At 41.5% G+C, this 22344-nt stretch overlaps 1 protein-coding gene across 2 annotated transcripts in view; it reads right to left on the bottom strand.

Moving 5' to 3' along the window:
- The window catches only part of parn (poly(A)-specific ribonuclease (deadenylation nuclease)), a 28773-nt gene extending 7767 nt beyond the window's left edge, over nucleotides 1-21006 (bottom strand). The window contains exons 1-19 of one of the 2 annotated variants that reach the window (XM_054779769.1): nucleotides 20866-21006; nucleotides 20551-20628; nucleotides 20402-20481; nucleotides 17505-17572; nucleotides 14386-14467; nucleotides 14130-14190; nucleotides 13278-13446; nucleotides 13011-13073; nucleotides 11588-11626; nucleotides 11458-11500; nucleotides 6066-6146; nucleotides 5935-5991; nucleotides 5769-5846; nucleotides 5631-5674; nucleotides 5496-5538; nucleotides 3289-3364; nucleotides 3104-3214; nucleotides 2955-3024; nucleotides 2824-2879 (exon numbers count right to left, since the gene is read on the bottom strand). In XM_054779769.1, the coding sequence (XP_054635744.1) occupies nucleotides 2824-2879; nucleotides 2955-3024; nucleotides 3104-3214; nucleotides 3289-3364; nucleotides 5496-5538; nucleotides 5631-5674; nucleotides 5769-5846; nucleotides 5935-5991; nucleotides 6066-6146; nucleotides 11458-11500; nucleotides 11588-11626; nucleotides 13011-13073; nucleotides 13278-13446; nucleotides 14130-14190; nucleotides 14386-14467; nucleotides 17505-17572; nucleotides 20402-20481; nucleotides 20551-20628; nucleotides 20866-20884 (1318 nt within the window). In that variant the 5' untranslated portion in view covers nucleotides 20885-21006. The remainder of the gene's footprint in view (nucleotides 1-2823; nucleotides 2880-2954; nucleotides 3025-3103; nucleotides 3215-3288; nucleotides 3365-5495; nucleotides 5539-5630; nucleotides 5675-5768; nucleotides 5847-5934; nucleotides 5992-6065; nucleotides 6147-11457; nucleotides 11501-11587; nucleotides 11627-13010; nucleotides 13074-13277; nucleotides 13447-14129; nucleotides 14191-14385; nucleotides 14468-17504; nucleotides 17573-20401; nucleotides 20482-20550; nucleotides 20629-20865) is intronic. The other variant, XM_054779768.1, reaches the window with a different exon arrangement.
- Between the last annotated feature and the right edge of the window lie 1338 nt (nucleotides 21007-22344).

Genomic DNA, 22344 nt, shown 5'->3' with positions numbered 1-22344 from the left:
ACACTCAACAAAAATATAAACGCAACACTTTTGTTTTTGCTCTCATTTTTTATAAGATGAACTCAAAGATGTAAAACTTGTTCCACATCCACAATATCAGCATTTCTCTCCAATATTGTTGACAAATGTGTCTAAATGTGTGATAGTGAGCACTTCTCCTTTGCTGAGATCATCCATCCCACCTCACAGGTGTGCCATATCAAGATGCTGATTAGACACCATGATTAGTGCCCAGGTGTGCCTTAGACTGCCCACAATAAAAGGCCACTCTGAAATGTGTACTTTTACCACACAACACAATGCCACAGATGTGGTAAGATTTGAGGGAGCGTGCAATTGGCATGCTGACAGCAGGAATGTCAACCAGAGATGTTGCTCGTGTATTGAATGTTCATTTCTCTACCATAAGCGTCTCCAAAGGCTTTTCAGAGAATTTGGCAGTACATCCATCACCTCATGTTGCATCAGGATAATGCACGGCCCCCTGTTGCAAGGATCTGTACACAATTCTTGGAAGCCAAAAACGTCCCAGTTCTTGCATGGCCAGCATACTCACCAGAAATATCACCCATTGAGCATGTGTGGGATGCTCTGGATCGGCGCAGACGACAGCGTGTACCAGTTCCCGCCAATATCCAGCAACTTGGCACAGCCACTGAAGAGGAGTGGACCAACATTCCACAGGCCACAATCCACAACCTGATCAACTCTATGCCAAGAGATGTGTTGCACTGCATGAGGCAAATGGTGGTCACACCGGATACTCACTGCTTTTCTGAGTCCCCAGAGCACCCCCCCTCAATAAAACAAAACTGCACATTTCAGAGTGGCCTTTTATTGTGGGCAGTCTAAGGCACACCTGTGAGGTGGGATGGATGAGAAGTGCTCACTATCACACATTTAGACACATTTGTCAACAATATTGGAGGGAAATGCTGATGTTGTGGATGTGGAACAAGTTTTACATCTTTGAGTTCATCTCATAAAAAATGGGAGCAAAAAACAAAAGTGTTGCGTTTATATTTTTGTTGAGTGTAGTTTAAGCAGTGGAAGTGTAGAAAACATTGATTTCTGTAGTGGAGTTCAGGAATAAAGATGAAAGTTGCATCTCCGTGTGTAGCTTGAAAGGCCGCCGGGGAGCAAGAGCAAAGCAGGAATGGAGCTCAATGTCAGCTGACTCATGTCATATGACATCTACAAAGTCACATTTACACGATCGATTTAATGGGCACCCCTGCTCTACACTGCTTAACTGCTGCCAGCACTCAGTTAACGGTCAACATCACTACTTCCCAGGCTCTGCTTCTTAAAAGGCTCACAAGTCACGTCATGTCACCTTTCTTCAGTGCCTTATACTTCATCAAGCCATTATTATGCATGAAAATGCTTAATTTAGGCCACGAATATGTACAATTTGCTGAAATATGCATTTTTTAAAAAACTAATAGACCATATTCAACCACAATACAGTGATCATTTATTAATTTTTGAAAAAAAAATGCAAAAGAGTCAGGGCACAATGTAGCGAGAGACGACTATTATTTTATGGTCATTTGAATAGAAAGTGCTTTGATGGCACCATTTACAGAGGGTAGGAAGTACTGCAGCTATGAATCCAGCAGAGGGCGCAGTCTCAAGTACACTCACTCAACATCTTCCAGCAAGGAGAAGTTTTGGTAAGACATGATGTTCAACGCTACTGTATACCATCAATCGCACAGGGAGCCAAAATTCCAACCCTACTAAGGTTGTAGGCGGAACTGGACATTAACCCCCACCCCAACCCCCCGAACTTTGCCTTTTCAGGTTGGGACAAAATGCGCAAGACAGCTGGTGAATGTGTTTTTATGTTGACATACATTTTTTTCCAAACTTCACTTGTGTGCATGGACTTTTTTTTGTTTGTTTGTTTTAACATGGATCTGGGGGAAATGTGCGCCTTTTCGTGTCTGTTCATTCCTGCTTGAAATTTGTACTTTCTGATCTGCGGATATAAGACTACGATTGTTCTGGCGTGGTTGTTCATTTCAATAAAGTGATTGTTGATGGACCACCTCTTCGTCATTCCCCAAATGCCCGGGCAAAAGCTACACTATTTTATATCGACACAAAAACGTCACAATCCGTGAAAGTATAACCGGGAAGAGTTTGCAGCTGCCAAATGGGCAGATTGCGCATTTCTCAGCATGCTTTGCTATAGTTAAAATGATCACTTTTGAGTGTCTTATGCCTCTTTAAAAAGGTGTTATTTTGTCCAGACAGGGTCTAATAGTTAAAGTGCTGCCATTTTTAGTCGCGTACAATTCAATTATTTTGTCTTTGGGTCAGAATATTATTAATAACCCTTGTAAGAATGGTTGTGAATTTCATGCTATACACAATATTGTTTCCACTCTTATAATTGTCAGAGGAATAGTTTATATCAGTGGCAGCACTGAATTACGCCAATCACTGCAAGCCCTTTGATAAGATCCACGAGGCAGGCCAACTCTGTGATATCGTCCAAACAGTTCCGGGCCTAAGTTTGACGTGTATGCCTATACCTGTTTACTGTATGTGTAAACTCCATTTTTAATGTTTTTTTTGGTTATATAGCGGAGATCTACTGTACACACAGAACACATTCCAAAAAGGGTCTCAGTCAGGAAACAGCATGGCCTCCTGGGAAATGTATTTTAGCAGTGCCACTGAAGAAGTGTTTATGAGTGACGATGTCTATATGCTGCCTCCCCACCCTGGACATCTTTTTACACCAGCAGTGCAGTCTGGTACGCGTTTCATGAAGTAATAAACTATTTTGCTGCGGGATGTTGAAATACTCACAATCTGGTCCTGTGATGTTGAGGTAGGGAATATCAATGATTCTCATCAGGAAGAGCCTTGAATGGAGAAACACGGAGATAAACAAGGCTGGAGGAGCACGGTGATGACAAGCGGAGCGACACGACACTTACTTGTTGTAGAAAGGCTCGATGAGCTTGGAGCGAGCAGAGACGTACGCTTTGGGGGGAGTCAGGAAGGAGCCTGAAAAGGGGAACAAGTTACATTTGGTTTCATTTGAGAGATGGATGTTTTTGTTGGAACATGTGAATGAGTTGACTACCCAGGAAGTTGGCCATGGAGATGAAGCAGCGGCCTGTGATGTAGGCGTCGTAGCCGGCCTCGTGCAGCTGCTCCTTGGCCGTGTTGTAGCTGGGAAAGCCTTCTGCTGCCTCTGATAGTAAAACCACCGTTAACTTACCGCTTCAAGGGAGGCTGTGTGTTGTTTACACCCGTGTGTGTACGCACCAGTTTCAGGTGCCTTGAAGGGGCTGTCGTTCAGCTGCTTCTCCAGCTCAGCCAGAGAGGTGTTGCTTATTAGGTCCTGGAACATAATACAAAAAGTACAATCAATTGGAGCAGATAAAGCAATTAATTGATTTTTAAGTCTGTGTGAAAGGGAACAGCAGGAAATATTAACACCAGAGACTCACTTCTCCCACCCTGGTTGTTTTAAAAGCAATTGCTTTTGTTGTCGTTTTATTTATTTATAAAAAGACATCACACCAGATATCAGTATTAACTTTCACTGGAAAGGGCAAATAAATGCGGGATTTTTTTGTTTTTTTTTTAATAAAATGGTACCATGTGGGGGGGGGAAATCTAAACATTTAATTGAAAATTTTCAAATATAAATAAATATTAAAAAGATACATATTTTTTTAAATACAGTAATAGAATAGTTTCTAATTAACTTGGAAGCAATTTCAGTAGAAACTGCATGTGAATGCTGAAGCGAACTGAAATGTTGAATTTAGGACTGTCACATGATTAACATTTTTAATCAAATTAAATCAGTTTTCTAATTAATGATGATTAATCACCATTTGTAACCGTGTGAGAAATATGCCAATTTTTACAGTTTTTTATGACCAAAAGATAAATGATCAAAAAGTTAAGCGACAGATAGATATTTGCATGTATTAACAGCTCCAAATCAACCAAAAATTAACTGAAGCTAAAAGATAGCACACGTCTGGACATGTATTTGCCTGACACTAGTCTCTTTACTATTAGCACAACATTTGATATACAGAGCCATGAAGAGTTGCATTCAAAAACACCAAGTAATTTACCGTAAGTTGAATTCACATGTTTAGAGCGTAGATGTATTTTTTTGTGATTACCGAGCATACTTAAATGTATCAAATTGTACTTCCGCAGTAAGAGTTACGTTAGTGAGTGATAAGAACATCCACTTCTTTTCTTTGTTTTTCAGATTATTTACAACACATGTACAGTACATGCATAATTACACACGTCTTTCTTTTCTGTGTGTTCTAAAAGATATTATGAAAAGAGGCAGCTAATTACTGCACATGGGACACACCTATTCCGCCTAGAAAGGCTGTTATTAAAACACCTCCAAAAAGCTCCAACAAGGTTTTATGGTTTTCTGTCCATGCTGTGAGCATGTAGTAACAGGTACATTCATGATAACATGTACTGTAATACTTACAGTATTTTGCTCATTTGAATCATTAGCGGAACGTCCTTCCTGGGTGCATTGATTTCATGTAGCAATATAGAAAGGAACGCTACACCTAGCGTCTAAAACAAACAAAAAAAAAAACGCAGCAGCAGGGGCGGCAGCTCCAATATGTAGCGTTACCTTTTGCTAGTGTCCTGAGGCATTGTGAGTGTGTGGTGAAGCCAGTTGCTAGCATGCTAATAGCTAGCCAGTCTGGTGTGGCGAGGTGTCACTACGCCAGTAACGTAGTTCTTGGGCGTAACAATGTTAATCACTATAATAATGCCTCTTTTTTAGCTATTTGTATATCTTTAGAACGCACAAAAAAAAGAAAGATGTGTTCATGTCTCATAAGAAATGTGGACGGTGTGCAAAGTTCCAAAAACAAAGTGTACTTTTCCTTTAAATGTACCATGTTCCACCAATAGGGGCCGACATAGAAATTGTCCAGTTTTCATGCGAAAATGACACAGAACATATTGAATTATTAAAAATGTTTTTTTTTTTTTTAATTTATTTATTTATTTTTTTAAGGAGAAGTTCCAATAACCTTGGATTCCTGAACGAGCTGACTAAAAACGGCGGAATTTAAAATGTTGGAAGGTAAAAATGCAGACTGAATGTTGAAACGTATAAATAAGCTGAATGATTACAGTAGAATGGAGGATCAAAATAGCAACTCTGTACAATCAGCAGAATGTTTCAGTAATGGAACATGAAATATGATTTTCCACCAGAAGGGGGCGCCACAAATTTAATGGGGAAAATATGAAATTACAGTATATGTGGGAATTTTGATAGCCAACATGTCCCAAGGCACACACTATTACATATTTAAAATCGCTGATCAAAGCAGTTTAGTCCCTCCTTTAAATATAAAATCAAAGCTGGCCTAGGCTCAAGTATACCCCTGTGAACCTCGTGAGGACAAGCGGCATAGAAAATGAACCAATGAATGTCCCAGCTGATCCAGGCAGCAGTTCACCTTAAAGGGTTGAGTGGAAGCCATCAACTTTGTATCCAGAAGCCTGCAAGAAGATGCATAAATCATGCAAATGCAAAAAGAAAAGACGTTTTAAAAAAGCAAGCAAGCTGCTGTAATGAAGGCAAACAAACTCACCTGGGGAAAACACACATTGTGACCTCTTTAAAATCTTGAAGCTCCTGGAGAGAAGAGCAGGGTGGTAAATAATGCAGAAATGACACGACTTTGCTTTAAACAAAAAAGACATTTTTAGTTCAGAGCAGGTGTGCGTACCTCGGGCAGGGGGCAGTAGAACTGGTGGATGGTGTGCATCACATCCAGCAGCATGTTGTGGCCGACCACCAGTTTACTCTGAGTGAGAGGGTGTTTCAGTGGGGGAACATCAACAACACAGCCATTTCTCAAAAAGGGTCTGAGGATCACCGGACGACTGACTCACAGACTTGGAGATGGCGTGGATGACCCGGGAGAAGCCCACGGCATCATTTAGCTCCTCCTGGAGGACGTAAAGCCGTACAAAGAGTCAGAAAGCACTTTGATCATTCCGCATTCAAAGTTCTTTCCACTAACCTGCTCCCGCTCCACTTTCTGCTGTTCCCGCCTCTTCCTCTCCTCTTCATCCACCTTAGTGACCTGGATGAAGCGCTCCTTCTGCATAAATCAATCAGTATTCCACATGACCTTCAAGATATACTGTAATTAAAAACACACATTTATTTCTAACACGTCCTTCATGGGGCATTTGATGCCGCTAACGTTCATAACAATGTTATGGAGTTTCCATATCATAGCCACAATAAAGTGGTGTGAAAAGGTGTTTGCCCCTTCCTGATTTATGATTTTGTTGCATGTTTGTCACACTTAATGTTGCTGATCAAACAAATTTAAATATTAGTCAATCACAACAACTGAACACAAAATGCAGTTTTTAAATTAAACTTTTTATCAAGGAAGGAAAAAAAATCCAAACCCACATGACCATGTGTGAAAAAGTTATCCCCCCCAGTTAAAACCTGAGATGAATTGAGATTCATCAGTGTGAAAAAGGTTATAAAGCATTTCTAAAGCTTTGGGACTCCAGTGAACCACAGCGAGAGCCATTATGCACAAATGGAGAAAACATGGAACAATGGTAAACCTTCCAAGGAGTGGCCGGCCAACCAAAATGACCCCAAGAGCGCAGTGACAACTCATCCAAGAGGTCACAAAAGACCCCACAACAACATCCAAAGAACTGCAGGCCTCACTTGCCTCAGTTAAGGTCAGTGTTCATGACTCCACCAGAAGAAAGACCATCCATCCATCCATTTTCCTCCGCTTATCCGGGTCCGGGTCATGGCGGCAGCAGTCTCAGTAGGGAAGCCCAGACTTCCTGATCCCCGACCACCTCCTCCAGCTCCACCGGGACGACACCAAGGCGTTCCCAGGCCAGCTGTGAGACATAATCCCTCTAGCATGTCTTAGGTCTGCCCCGGGGCCTTCTCCTGGCTGGGCATGCCCAGAACACCTCACCAGAGAGGCATCCGGGCGGCATCTGGACTGCCCGAGCCACCTCAACTGGCTCCTCTCCATGTGAAGGAGCAGCGGCTCTACTCTGAGCTCCTCACCCTGTCTCTTAGAGTGAGTCATGCCACCCTACGGAGGACACTCATTTCAGCAGCTTGTATCTGCGATCTCGTTCTTTCGGTCACGACCCAAAGCTCATGACCATAGGTGAGGGTGGGAACTTTAGATCGACCGGTAATTTGAAAGCTTCGCCTTCCGGCTCAGCTCTGTCTTCACCACAACGGTCCGGTACAGCGACTGCATTGCTGCAGACAATTCACCGATCCACCCTTTTCTGACAGAGAACCATGGCCTCGGATTTGGACGTTCTGAGTCTAATCCCAGAAGCTTCACACTCAGATGCAAATGGTCCCAGTAAGGGCTGAAGTTCACACCCCGATGAGGCCATCAGGACCACATCGTCTGCAAATAGCAGAGACGAGATCGTAAGGCCCCCAAAATGGACTCTCTTGACGCCTTGGCTGCGGCAAGAGATTCTGTCCATGACAATTATGAACAGAATCGGTGACAAAAGGGCAGCCTTTGCGGAGGACAATGTTCACCGAAAACAGGCAACAAGAAAGACACTGGGCAAAAATGGCCAAAACCAAGACCAAAACCACTGCTGAACAAAAAGATGGATGGATGGAACTTCCTGTTCTGGACACTACTTCCTGCGGTGGCTACTGGCTATTAGCGGTGGCTAAAATTGGTGTAAATACAGTGACTTCCTGTAAGCTTCAAAATAATAGCATGGCAGTATTAACCTAGATCAGGGGTCACCAACGTTTTTCCTTGTGAGAGCTACTTTTATAAAATGAAAATGGCCAAGAGCTACTCATTTTTGTAACATTTATTATTCAGAGCTTATTTTAAACCCAAAAAAGCAAATATGCTTGTTTTACCAGAACATGAACAAAATGCTGGTGTCCACAACTCACATTTTGTATTTCAGAATGCATTTCTTTCTACTGTTTTCATTATGAACTGGAAACCTGAATGAAAAGCAGGCTTGCGGGCATCTCATGTGGTCGTGGGGGGCTACCTGGTGCCCGTTGGCACCACGTTGGTGACCCCTGACCGAGATTCTACCACAGCAACGGAAAAAAAAAAAAAAACCCTACTTAATCGAGGGAAAGGCTTCTTGAGACGTCATTTGTACTTCTGTGAAGAAGGTGTCGGACGTTTCGCTCCTCATCCGAAGAGCTTCGTCAGCAAACTAACAAGTGCTGGTAGCCTAGCATTACAATACAGTAAGAGTGGGCAGAATTGGTGTGCCAACACACTCCTCCTATTAGCTCCTTACACTAAGCCTGGGAGGAGTTGTGGTCTAATCCTCTCCTGCCATTAGCACCTCCGATCAAAGGGAAGTGTAGCTTCCTGTAGTTGGGTATGAACGACTCTGATACTGGCTCGTTAGCATCTATTGTTCTGGCTTGGCCCTGGCTCTACCTCATTTGCAAGACTAAGAGCTGTGGGTTTCGGTCTCAGTAACCTGCTGAACACAGGGTCCAAATTAAACCTCAAACCACCATTCCGATTCAATGATGGGCTCTGTTGTTTGACAAAAATACTGTAGCTTCCTTTACTCCTCTTTCAACCCAGCAGTGGCCGGATAGAGCCCACATGATCACAACAGCAGCATGCACCAACGTGTTAACAAGGGGTCCGAGTGATGTCGGCCGTGTGCAGTTTTCCTTAAAAGTCCAAAACAAAAACACTTCTCATGCACAAGTTTCCCGTGTGGCTCTTTAGTGCTGCATGTTTGCATGTTTTCTCCCCGACAAAACTCCCACTGTCTACGCTATGACTTTAATGCTTTAATGATATGAATGCCCTGATTGATGCCCACTCACAACCGCTGACTGATGAAGTCACCAAGCGAGGATGAGGAAGAAGTGTTTCAAGTGAAGACACAAGTGTTGAAAAAGAGGAGGAGGATGGACTAACACTCGATCGCTTGGCCAATGAACTTCAGCGAGCTGCCCAAGAATGGGACCCTCTGATGTTTCCTTCATTACAGTCTTCAAATATAATGGAAGGCTGCATGTCTGTTTATAAGAACATTCTGGCCCAGAAGAAAAAAAATAGCGCTAACAACTACCCATAACTATGTTCTTCACTCGGAAAAAAAAAAGACACCTGCACCAAGGGCTTCAGTGGAAAAAGACGCACGGTCAGAGGAACTGTAAAACACGCGTGAGTCACTATTAATCATTTCTTCTTATACAGACCCTTTCCAAAAAATTAGAATGTCATGGAAAAGTTGTTTAATTTCCATAATTCCATTCAAAAACTTTCATAGATTATAGATTCAGGGCCCACAATTTAAACGATTTCAAGTGTTTATTTGTTTATTTTTACGTAATTTGGGCTTCCAGCTCATTAAACCCACGAAAACAGGAATTCAAAAAATTAGAATACTGTGAATAAATCACCATTTACTTCTCAGTTTTTGCAGGAAAAAAAGAAAGAAATTAGGATCACATCAAATCAATCAAAATATGGTACTTTCAAAACGATATGTCAATCTTCAATACTTGGTTGGGAATCCCTTTGCCTTAATCACTGCCTCGATGCCACGTGGCATTGAAGCAATCAGCCTGTGGCATTGCCTGGGAGTTATGGAAGCCCAGATTTCCTTGATGCTTGCTGTCAGCTCTTCTTTGTTGTTGGGTCTGGTGCCCCTCATTTTCCTCTTGAGAATACCCCATAGATTCTCAATGGGGTTTAGGTCCGGTGAGTTGGCTGGCCAGTCAAGCACTGTGATGGCATGGGCATCAAACCAGGTTTTGGTGCTTCTGGCGGTATGGGCAGGGGCCAGGTCCTGCTGGAAGATAAAATCTGCATCTCCATACAGATCCTCAGCAGAAGGAATCATGAAGTCCTCTAAAACATGCTGGTAGACTGTTGCGGTGACCTTGGATTTAAGAAAGCAGAGTTTACAAACACCTGCAGCGGACATTGCACCTCAAATCATGACGGACTGTGGATATTTCACACTGGACCTCAGGCAGCTTGGGTCTTCCTCCAACCCTTGGACCGTGATTCCCAAATGAAAGGCACACTTTACTTTCATCAGAAAAGAGGACCTTGGACCACTGGCCAACAGTCCAGTCCTTCTTCTCCTTGGCCCAGTGGAGACGCTTCCTACGTTGGCTCAGGTTCAGAAGTGGCTTGACCCGAGGAACCCGACAGTTGTAGCCCATCTCCCGGATGCGTCTGAATGTGGTGGTTTTTGAAGCTGTGACTCCCGCCTCATTCCACTCTTTCTGGATCTCTGCCAGATTCTTGAATCTTCCCTGTTTGATAATCCGCTGAAGCCCACGGTCATCTCTTTTGCTGGTGCATCTTCTCCAGCCACATTTTGCCCTTCCTCTAGACTTTCCATTGATATGCTTGGACACAGCACTCTGTGAACAATCAGCCTCCTTAGCTATGAACTTTTGTGGCTTACCCATCCTATGGGGGGTATCAATGAGGGTCTTCTGGCCAGTTGTCATGTCTGCAGTCTTCCCCATATTGAACCAAACTGAAGCAATTTAATGACACCTGGGGAAGCCTGTGCAGGTGATTTGAGTTTAGTAGATGATTAGTGTGTGACACTCAGTTTAAAACATTCATGCCCTGCAAAATTTGGGCTGATTTCTTCACAGTATTCTAATTTTTGTTTTCGTGGGTTTTATGAGCTGGAAACCCAAATTACGTAAAAATAAAAAAATAAATACTTGAAATCGTTTAAATTGTGGGCCCTGAATCTATAATCTATGAAAGTTTAACTTTTTGAATGGAATTCTAAAAGCTATATTTTTCTTTTTATAGGAAAACGTTCATACCCAGGATTAAGCGGAAGAAAATGGATGGAGGAAAGTTTATATACTTATTTCTCAAATGAATGTTTTGGCCTAAAACAGGTTTTGATCTTTGGTTTCATTCTATAATACAGTCGTGTACTTATGTGTATGTGCTTCTTTTAAATCTACAAAAGTTTGAACTTTGACAGTGTTTAAACGAGAGAAATGTGAGAAAATGTTAATGCCTGTTTGAGAAAAGTGTATGGTGACTTCTACGACACAGATTTCACTTAACACTGGTATTTTTTGGAACGTTAACGGAGCGTTAAACGAGGGAACACTACGTAACATATTTAAGCAAAGTTGATGAATCATGTCAGGGAACCTTTAAACGCTTAACTGATATTGTGCCTACCTGCCACTACATTGTGAATCAAAGTATACTCCACATGCTGAAAGAATGGCTGCTGTTGATTATTCTCTGCTTGCATAAAAATAACACCTGATTAAGCCTTTTCCAACATTCCACACTAATAAAATAAGTGAAACGTATCCAAGATTTGTGCCAATATTGGTGTCGGCTGATATTCAAGCCTTCAATATTTGTACTGTGTCGGACCTACCTTGTCTGTTTCCACGGTTTCCACATGGAGCCCCTTGGGAAACCTGTCAGTCACAAGAAAGGATGAATAAAAAGCCAACCAACCAATTACTGTCAGCACATGACAAATCAAAGCAGAAACATGCACTCACTTCCAGTTGAGTGTCTGGTATATCAACTTCCGCTGGAAACTGCAAAAAAACCCAAAAAAATCTACTTAGTCGAAATTGCTTGAACGGAAATGCTGAAGCTGAACTGAAATGCCGTAGAACTGGTTGAACATTGAAATGTAGAGTGAAAGCAGGAATAGTTAAGAGGAGCTGAAGCCAAACTAAAAACGCTGTTGAAATCTTTGAATGTAGCATGAATGTCAAAATGGAAAAGTTGTAGACTACAGCATGAATGTTGAAATATGTAGAGTCGATGCAGAATGAACAAAGTGGGGGACGCATACCCTTAGGGGTACACAGATTGCCGCAGGGGATTTGTGAATAAAAATGACTTGACTATATTAGCGCCAAACTGTGATTTACGTAATGTTCTCAAACGCCTCGTAGCAAAGTACAGTGCAGAAGAAAGGTGAAGTTCATTGTTTTGTGTGTGTGTGCGTTAGATGAACAAGTAAGTAATTCTCATGAGGACGTTGTGTATTAAAAGTGTTTCAACATGATTCATGTTGTGTGCTAAATGAGAGCAGGTCGTCTTACGTGGTGCTGTGACTAATTAGTGTGTTTTCTGAGCTGTACGAGCCTGTCATCTGTTGTTGACTGGATGCACTGACTATGTTAGAAAGCCCCAATTTTGCACGTGTAAGTAAAATTTATGCTTTCACAAATAATGTGTCTTCTTTGGGTGCTGCTGTTGCTTTGTTCAGCGGTCTTTGAACACCATGTGTGACGCAGATTGATGCTGTAGAAGAGAGCTTTAGTAATGTTTTGTTTTGTGCATAATCTCATGCTATGTGCGCTCATGATATCACTAAGTGTTTATAAAAGTCATTACCAATTAAAATAGATAAAAATGAAAGTATGCTAACATTATCATGCCAACTTCTAACATTATAGCGCTATATGTTTATAAGTGATTACCCATAAAAATGGCTAAAAATGATAGTATGCTAATGTTAGCATGCTAACATCGACTATGATAGCACAATGCTAGTATGTGAATTTGTCTAGGAGATCTGTTAATTTCTTGGAGATCAATAACATATCTTTATAAAAAACAGCCACATTTCTCAGCCCATTTTAACTGTCCCAAGTAGTAACAATTGTTAAAATGGAATTATTGTTACAGGAAATCGGGAGAAGTGGGGTTTTTGTGACTTGGAAATGGCACAAATGTCCTCAAACAGTTGAATGGTTTAATGTTGGAACGGTTTGAATAAAAAAAACAAACAAATCAAAACTAGACATTTAACGCAAGAGAGCTGCATGGTGGTAGGCCACCACAATGTATCACACAGGACATGCTTTGCAATACACACAAATACAATTACAGAGTAGTTGCACTCCCTCGCGGAGACATTTCAGAAGCCATGTTTATTTACAGGGCTAGCAGAGAATGTTAGCTTACCCGGTGCACGGCTCCAAGTTCACTGTCTTTTCCGTACTGGAGAAAAGAGTCTCAACTTTCTCCCTGCATTGGGAAACACTTCGTTATTCCAACAGACATAAATATTTTTATTTGTGGCGGAGCAGCGTTTATTACAATTACATGCAAATGCACCATGGCCAATTACGCAAAATATACAACAAAATAAAATCCTAACACAACCCCCCCGACCGCCACAAATAGATTGCAGTCCTGAGCTGGCCTCCATCCAAAGCACCCCAAACTTACACCACTCTGCTGATGAAGTCTTTGTGCTCGTCGGGAATGTGGGCGGGGCCTTTGGAGCAGGATGGCGAGATGAAGGAGGGCGTCCCCACGCCGTTGGCCTGTTGGCTCCGCCTCTCCTCTGTCTGCTCTCTCAGGTGGGCCTCCTCTTCTTGATTCAGGTAAGGGATTCCTAAAAACACAAGGATTTCAAATTTGCGGTGAGTTGAAAGTGAACACTGCACAGCGTTTCAGAAAAACAAATACAAAAAGTTTGTCGTTCTAACCATGTTTGTTTTGCTGTTCATGTTTTCTACTGCGTCATGGGCAGACATGCAAATGCTACAGAGATGCACGATGTAACTGATATCGATAACCAATATATATGTTTTTTCATTTAGATTTGACTGTTGATTTGTCCTAATCATATATGACATTATTACTATCAGGAGAAGAGAGTATAGAGCAGGAGGAGCCACTTGATGTGGCCGAGCAAGGTGCACTATACTTGGACACATGCTCCAACCAGCCGGTGTGACGCCACGGAGGTCTCTGGCAAAACTTTTGCACTTTTCAAATTCCACTGCGCTGGCATTTCAGGTGGCTGATAAGGTTCCCTCCCCCCCCCCATTGTGGAGCATTTGGTACAACATCCTTCCTCTTAAAGTGAATGTTTGTTTACGAGTGAGCTCAGGGGGAAGTTACGACAGGCCATTAATGTCACAGGGAGGAAGGAGACAAAAGGAGCGCTTGATTTGCTCACATTCACAGTACTCACTGAAGCGTTTGAAGATGTCATAATTCCCTCGTAGGGATAATTACCATGCACCGGTATTATTCACCACTGAACTGCACCGGTTAAACAATTTTACTCACCGTGACAGAAGACCTTGTTGAAATCAAAGCCTTGACTGGCCAGGAAGTCAATACTGGAACTCTAAAATAATAATAAAAGAACAATAACAACACCACCACCACAGTGGAACCAGTTTAAGCCGACGCTGCTTGGACTGGCTGCTGCGTGCACATGTGACCCGCACAGACGGCTTGTCAACATAAACGGGACCGACAGCAACGTCGGAAATGAAAATGGAAAGATGCCAGCCTGCGGGAAAAAGGTGCAAGGACTCACCTGGCAGATGAACTTGATGTCGGGGGACGATCGGTTGAACGGTTTGGGGAAAACATAAAAGTTAAAAGTCTTTGTGATGTACCTGCAGAGAGAGAGAAACAGATCATTTTGATGCTTTCATATTAAAACAGTGGGTGTGACACGGTTACGAATGTTAAAATGTGACCTGAAAACACTCCCTGTGGAGTTAGTAAAAATTGTATGATGGCCACAGTTTGACCCTGGAACAGATCATTGTTGTTCGCAGTATTTCTTATGGTGTTGGGGGGGGGGGGGGGGGGAATCGCTTCCAAATCGAAACTACCATCCAGGAACGAATTGGAAAAATAACCAAAAAAAAGACACTTCATCTTTCAAGAGACGCACTTTGTCCCGTATTGCTGCGAGAATCAACACTCGTCTGTAAAACCTTTATTGGTTCCAGTTTGACACGGGCTACACCAATCGGTGTTTAATCACTCCCTTATCAAACCTCTGCTCTTCTATTTTTCTTGCATCTTTACACGTTTGCCTCGCTGTCACTGGTGGCAACTAGCTAGCTAGAATTATCTGCCTAGCTTCTGGCCTTCTGACTTCAAATGAGACCTTTTAAGACAATGACATTTTGTTTCTGAAACAAAAAAGGCAATGCGGTTAGTTTGGAGCTCGTTTTTGTCCCACGGAGAAGTGGCTATCACGTTCACGGGGTACGTACTAACTTTTTCAAGCTTCACTGAACAATTTTGCTCTCTTGTTGTCGTTATACTAATGACGTCTTGTCCTCCAAACACTATTTGTGTTTATGAACATAAACAGTGTGTCCAGCTGTGTGATGGTGATACTATCACAAGGGTCGCCAGCTGATTTTGTTTAGCTCACCATAGGGTCAAAGATTATTAGCTTCATCTCTTAGTTTTTTGTTGTTGTTTTTTTTTAATTATAAGTGTTGAATTTGGACTGTATGCCTTTAAACAGGGTCAGGCAAAATGATCTGACACATTTGTAGGTTAAATAAAAGGCAAATAAAGTAAAGAAACAAAAAAGTGTTTTTAGTTTTTTTTTTTCAGTTGCTGCCATGAATTGGACTGGTGAGCATCGCACTTTCATTGTGGAAACGTTTATCAAAACAAACGAATCTGTAACTGCAACACAACCAGTGTTCCGTTTGCACTTCAATCTGCCTGACCCTGTATAATGACTAGTGCTGTCAAAGTTAACGCATTAAAGGAAACTTTCGTTAACGCATCAACGGCGCCCATTTTTTTGCAGCGCGATTAACGAGCGCACGCCTTGTTTGACCCTCTGCCCACACCGTAGTTAGAGGAAAGGCAGACGTGGAGCAGCGGAAGTGAAGAAACGGTAGCAAATATTGAGCAGCAAAGAAAAGGGAATTCTAAAAGTTTAGCTTCACAGCCTCTCTCAACAAACGGCAAAATGATTTGTCGCTGCGAGTTGAGTTGTCACAAAGTACGTCGCCGGGTAGAAGAGAGCAGTTAGTAGTGCACTGCAGGTCTTTTTTTATTGTCATTAATACAGTGGTGCCATGGCATACAAGTGTCCCAACTAACGAGTGTACGAGCAGGATTTTTGCTTTGAATGGCTGGCTAAAATTTGGGCTAGGAGCTACTAGTTACGGGCATGCATAGCCGAGGACACAATGACAATGGCTAGCTGATCACCAGGAAAGATTTTCAACACACACACACACCGAACATACATACATACTGGAACATTATAGCAATCTGATTTATCGTATTTATTACAGGAACAACATGAACTTGTTTTTTTTGTTTTTCCTCCAGAGGGGTGCACCAAAAAATATGCACATTGGCACTCAATAAGGTCATCAAATCTTACCTTTATGCATTCCCGCATAGTATCAGCATTTGGGGGCAAATATGAGGTGAAAAAAACCCCAGAAAAATACAGTAAAAAAACAGTCTGTGCATCAGGGCAGATGATGCGTTGCCATGTTAAATGGTGCGTTCAAGGACCACGGAACAAGCCGCCACTCACATTAAACATGCAAAAATTGTGTGATTTCTAACTATACATATATAAATATAAATATATATTTTAAATACAACAATGGACCATATTTCCAAAATATTTATCCCTTTACAAAAAAAAAAAAAAAAAAAAAAAAGAATGCAGTTATTTACGAATGATTTCTTTTTTTTTTTCTTTTCACCATAAATCATGCAGCAGAATGTTTCCCACGGCCCGGTGGTTGTGGACCCCTGCCTTACAGCATGCTTGGGGATATGATGCACTCTTTTACACATTTGAAAATATTGCAAGAATGACACTTTTATACAATTGGCTTCTCTATTTTACAATGCAAGATTAACGCCCACATCCACAAATGGAACTGTTGAATCATATCGTTTGTAAACTGTATCAAATTGTTCTGTTTTTAAAATGTATCGCTTAATCGTATCTTAACTTGTGTATCTGGAAGCGTATGGAAGAGATTTACATTCCTACTTACTATAGATAAAAACTTCTTTCCATGTGCGATTAATTGTGATTATTACGAGTTAACTATGGACAAAATGTGATTAAATAATCGACTGACAGCCGTAATGAAAAATGAGCACAAAATACTGGGTGGGGATGTGCTTAGTAAATAAAGTGTACAATTGAAATGTTTCCAGTCCGAAATAAAAGAAATAGTTGATAGCTCTAATAGTGATGAAAGCTGGACACCCCTGCAACATGGACACTAATCTTTTAACTTAAGCAACACACATTTATTGCTCCAAAACATGCATCAAATTAAATTGAAGTTTGCATCAAATAGTACACAAATCCTTTCAAACAAATAAACAACAAGACTATCCGCCCAACAGTTTATTTTTTAATAATTACCCATTTGCCAGGGGCCCTTGGAATTGTCTAACAGCGGTCCTGGCCAATAGCACTCATCGTAAATAAATGTACCGTTAATCCTTGTGATCGGTATCGGCAGCATAAAACCATGATCCCTAGTAGTGGACTTTATTGATGATCTTTGTTTTGAAACTCATTAGGTTCCTAATGAAGTGACCAGTGAGTCATACAACCCTCTCAGCCCTGTTTGCTGCACGAAAGCATCTAAGAACACACAATTCAGACATTGTCAAGCACAAATCACTCACTTGGACTCTTCCTGGTCATACTTGAAGGTGCACAGCCCAAACTGGAAGAGCAGAAAGTCCATGGAATGCTTTTGAGGACACAGAAGACACAAAAACACACAAAATGAATACAGACTGTCCATCAATGTGAGCCTGGAGTTTTGTTACGCACAGAGACGATACTAACAGTGAGTGACCGGTGCAGCACGTTTTTACCGTCCATGTTTCCTGCGGAGTCGTGTTTTCGGTCGTAGCAAAAGTGATTGAACGGAAAGGGCAACATCTTCAATGTCATTGTGGAACGCATGGTTTCTCATACGTTCGTTATTTGGACGGCCACAGAATGATTTGGTGCGCTTGTGGTTGCTCCCACTCACAAATACACTAATACAGCTGTTGCTGTATTATTAATACAATTCCATACAATTGATGGCAGACAGTCTTACTCACAATACCATCCAAAACAATAAATCACACTTAACAGATAACACACACCAACAATGAAAGACCATTCCATGTATATAACAAGGACTCGGCGCTAACAACAAACATGCAACTTTAACTGTTATTTACAAAGTGCCCGCAAGGTATGCTGGACCCTTGACACTACAATATAGTGGTTTATTAGACGTGCACAATCTTTAAAATGAATGCACACTTAATCCAAGAGACAAATGTTTTTATAAGTTGTTCACGCACATCTAGCGCTGTACGACTGATTTCGTGTTTTGGTGCCAGATAAGGTTTAAAAAAATTATGTGCTCACAAAATGCTCAGTTTTACTTGTCCACCCACACTGACCTTTGCCCCATGGCCAGTTATGCAAACAGGACGATGGTTAGCGCAGGAGTGTCCAAACTATTTCCACTGAGGACCGCAAAAAAAAACAAATCAAAAGATGCGGGGGTCGCTTTTACATTTTTTCTTTTAAAACCAACCCAAACAAAATATTTAATATAATGTATATACAGTATATATTTACATTTACAACATATATTTATTCATTTTATCAGTGACAAAGAGTGTTATTATCATTAACCTTTTCTCCTTACATTACTTTTTGGCTGTTTTTTTTTTTTTTTTAAACAAATATTTCAACGTTCTACTTGTACGTTTTTTCTCATACTTTTATGACATTCGCATAATATTGACTTTATTATCATAACATTATAGCATTATAGCATTATAGCTTTTTTTCCTACAATATTTAAACTTTATGCTATTTTTTGTGTTTTTTCTGTTAATATAATGACTTTAAGTCCACCACCATAGTGCCCGTACCCAAGAAGAGCAACGTGACCTGCTTGAATGACTATCGCCCTATAGCACTCACTCCTATTGTTATGAAGTGCTTTGAAAGGATAGTCATGACCCACATCAAAAAGAGCATCCCGGCAACTGTGGACCCTCTACAGTTTGCATATCGCCAGAACCAGTCCACGAATGATGCAGTCAACACTGCCATCCACACAGCCCTTTCTCACCTACAGGGCCAGGACACATATGTCAGAATGCTATTATAGACTATAGCTCTGCTTTTAATACAGTCAGCCCCCACAAACTCACAAATAAGCTCCTCACACTCGGCCTGTCTCCCTCCCTCTGTAACTGGGTGTTTAACTTTCTAACAGGCAGGCCCCAGTCAGTCAGAGTCCACAATCGCACATCCAGCTCAAGAATTGTGAGCACTGGGACCCCACACGGGTGTGTGCTGAGTCCGCTCCTCTACACGCTCTTCACCTACGATTGCGTGGCCTCCCAGAACACCACCAGCATCATTAAATTTGCGGATGACACTACAATCATCGGACTGATCACTGGTGGTGTTGAAACATCATACAGAAGAGAGGTGGCGGACCTCATAGCTTGGTGTCGTGATAACAATCTCCTTCTCAATACAGATAAGACTAAAGAGATGATCATCAAACCAAGAACAAGGGAAAAGGAGCCACATACACCCCTGTTTATTGGTGAGAATGAGGTGGAGAGGGTGAAAACCTTCAAGTTCCTTGGCACACACATCAGCGAGGACCTCACCTGGTCTCACAACACCCAACAGATCATCAAGAAGTCCCAAAGGAGACTGTACTTCCTGAGGAGACTGAGGAAATTTGGCATGCCCACCAAAATCCTTAGTTGCTTCTACAGATGCACTATCGAAAGTGTCCTTACCGCCTCCATCACTGTTTGATACAGTAATTGCACAACACGAGATAGGAAGGCACTCCAGCGGGTGATCAAGACCTCACAGAACATTGTTGGGGCAGCCCTCCCCTCACTGCAAGACATTTATAAATCCAGAGTCCTACGAAGAACAAACAACCTCATCAAGGACAGCACACATCCACAACACTCATTATTCACACTCCTACCGTCAGGCAGACGCTACAGGAGTTTGAAGTCCAGGACCACAAGGCTGGCAAACAGCTTTTACCCACAGGCCATCAGGTTTCTCAACGAAGCACTCACACACGCCGCACGCAACACACACACTCATAGCACTTTATTTATTTGTATTAATGTCTCTTCTGTTGTCGTTGCTTAATTTATTGGTATTTATGTTTCTGATGTTCTTATTCATTTCCTTCTGTTTTTCTTTCTTTTGGGAGAATGAACAGAACAAGAATTTCATTGCATAGCAGAACCACCAGTTTTACTGTGCATATGACAAAAAACTCTTGAATCTTGACTTTACTCCCTAAATACTTTTGTTTTTATTCTTGTAAAATTACTGCTTTTTAAAACATTTTTTCTGTTGTTTTTAAAATGTTATTGTTTAAATCGTATTTTTAGAATGTGCCGAGGGCCAATAATAAGGCAGTCGCGAGCCGTTAATGGCCGATGGGCCGCACTTTGGACACCCCTGGTTTAGAGGGTAAAGGTGCACATGTAGGTGCATGCAAGTGCACTTTTCCAACCTTTTTGAGCTTTGTGTAGCGTTCCTCCGGCGTGTCCAGCCCGTTAGTGAGTGCACTGACGCTGGGCCCGTCGCTGATCCCTGCAGCAACACAAACACAAACATCACACATGCACTCGACCAGTGGAGGCTTTCCACTGCAACATTTACCTGAAAACTCGCCATCGATGGCAAGAAAGTCAGCCTCCTCTATCGCGGTGTACACTAGGTTTAAACAGTCTTTAAAACCTGGAGATGGAAAAAATGGATGTTAGTGTGACAATTAACTATTCCTTCCCATTTTTCGCGACTAGCTTAGCCAGCTAGCATGCTAGCTAGCTAGCTAGCTATGGACACGCGCTAAGGCGAAGGAAAGAGTCGCGAGCATTTTTTTTTTTACAACTACACCATTTTACTTGAATTTCCAGACTAGTGTTACTGGCGAATGCAACAGCACAACAGCAGCGGGCAAATCTTGGGACTTACATCTGCGTGTCACCTCCATCCTGACACGACGACTGGGACCGGCTGACAGCTAACGGTTGCTAGCCGACCTCGTTTGGCTTTTATGGTGCGTTCAAGTGACACCGGGAAGTCGGAAATCCAACAGCGAAACAGCCACCGCAACCTCTTAGCCTTAGCTAGGATAGATTTATTTACTTTTGAATACCGGAGATAAAATAACAAACGGCAAGCATATGTTTTTACTCCAAGTTCTAACGACAAAATGTTTCGATCAACGATTTCAAGGATGTGACGTTCAATGCACTCGTGTGTGCTTGTACAGTATTCGGAAAAGGCTATTTCTCATCTGGGGAAAAAAAGCGCCAATGACAATTATCAATCTCATTTATTATATATGTTCACTGCAGGTTTTCATACTTGATATTTCGATCTTACGATGGGGAAAGGAACAGGAAAGGTAAGACTTCATTTGTACAGTTTCCGAGTGAACATGAACGCGCCGTTAAAAAACCCTTCCGGGGCTTGTACACCTAGTATGAATATATTTATCTCTTTTGTTAACTTTTCATTTTTTTTATTTGTTGTCTAAAATAGCTGACATTTGTCGCTTTACCAACGTAAAGTCCAGGAATAATTACAGAAAAATAATACAAATGAACAATTTTACAAAGACATGTCAAGGTAAGGTAAGAATAAAAAGCCATTTTTGTAGGTACTGACTATCTGTTGTCTCCATTTTAAGTTGCATTATTATTACGTGCCTAATGTAAACACATTTTTGTCCCCTATACCACCATGCAATATAATAGAATTTGTTTTTTTGAACAAGATAATAAGATAATAATATGGTAATAATAATAATAACACTCTGGAATGAATTGACATGCTAGTTTGGCTGTGCTAATTTGGTGGCAATCAGACCGTGAAAGCATCTAGCTGCAGAACAACAGAAGAAAAAAATGGGGGGAAGGAAAAGATGCAGGCGGAGAAACTAAGTGAGATGGAAGAAATAAATGACAGTGGCACAACACGGTGACACACGCTTACATAAGTGATAAATGACACGGCGAATTAAACACACTTAATTAAAGGAGGCTGGAAAAGACTGAAACTGCTGCAGAATGCTTTTGAACCCCAACTATCTTTCCCCCCATAAGGTTTTGTTTTATGATTTATTTATGTTGCATGGGGGTTTCTAATCTAAGTGACAAGATCTGAGAAAAAAATCTTCCCTATTAAAGGCTTTTTCTTGCAGTTTTGGCCCAAAAGAATGTCCTCATCGATCAAAACAAGAATGTTATGTCACGGCCATGCAAACTGAAAGGCAATAAGAAAGAACTCAAGGGAAAAATACAGTGAAAACAGGTTTGAATTTAATAAAATGCGAAGGTGGTAAGACAGGTGTGTCCAAAGTGCAGCTCGGGGGTTGTTTACAGTGCACAGCTTGTTTGTTTTTTTTTTGGCCCTCGGCATATTGTGAAAATAAAATAAATATATAAT

This window comes from Dunckerocampus dactyliophorus, chromosome 6 (genome assembly GCF_027744805.1).
Source record: "Dunckerocampus dactyliophorus isolate RoL2022-P2 chromosome 6, RoL_Ddac_1.1, whole genome shotgun sequence".
NCBI lineage: Eukaryota > Metazoa > Chordata > Actinopteri > Syngnathiformes > Syngnathidae > Dunckerocampus > Dunckerocampus dactyliophorus.
This window is presented reverse-complemented; position numbering and strand designations above follow the sequence as displayed.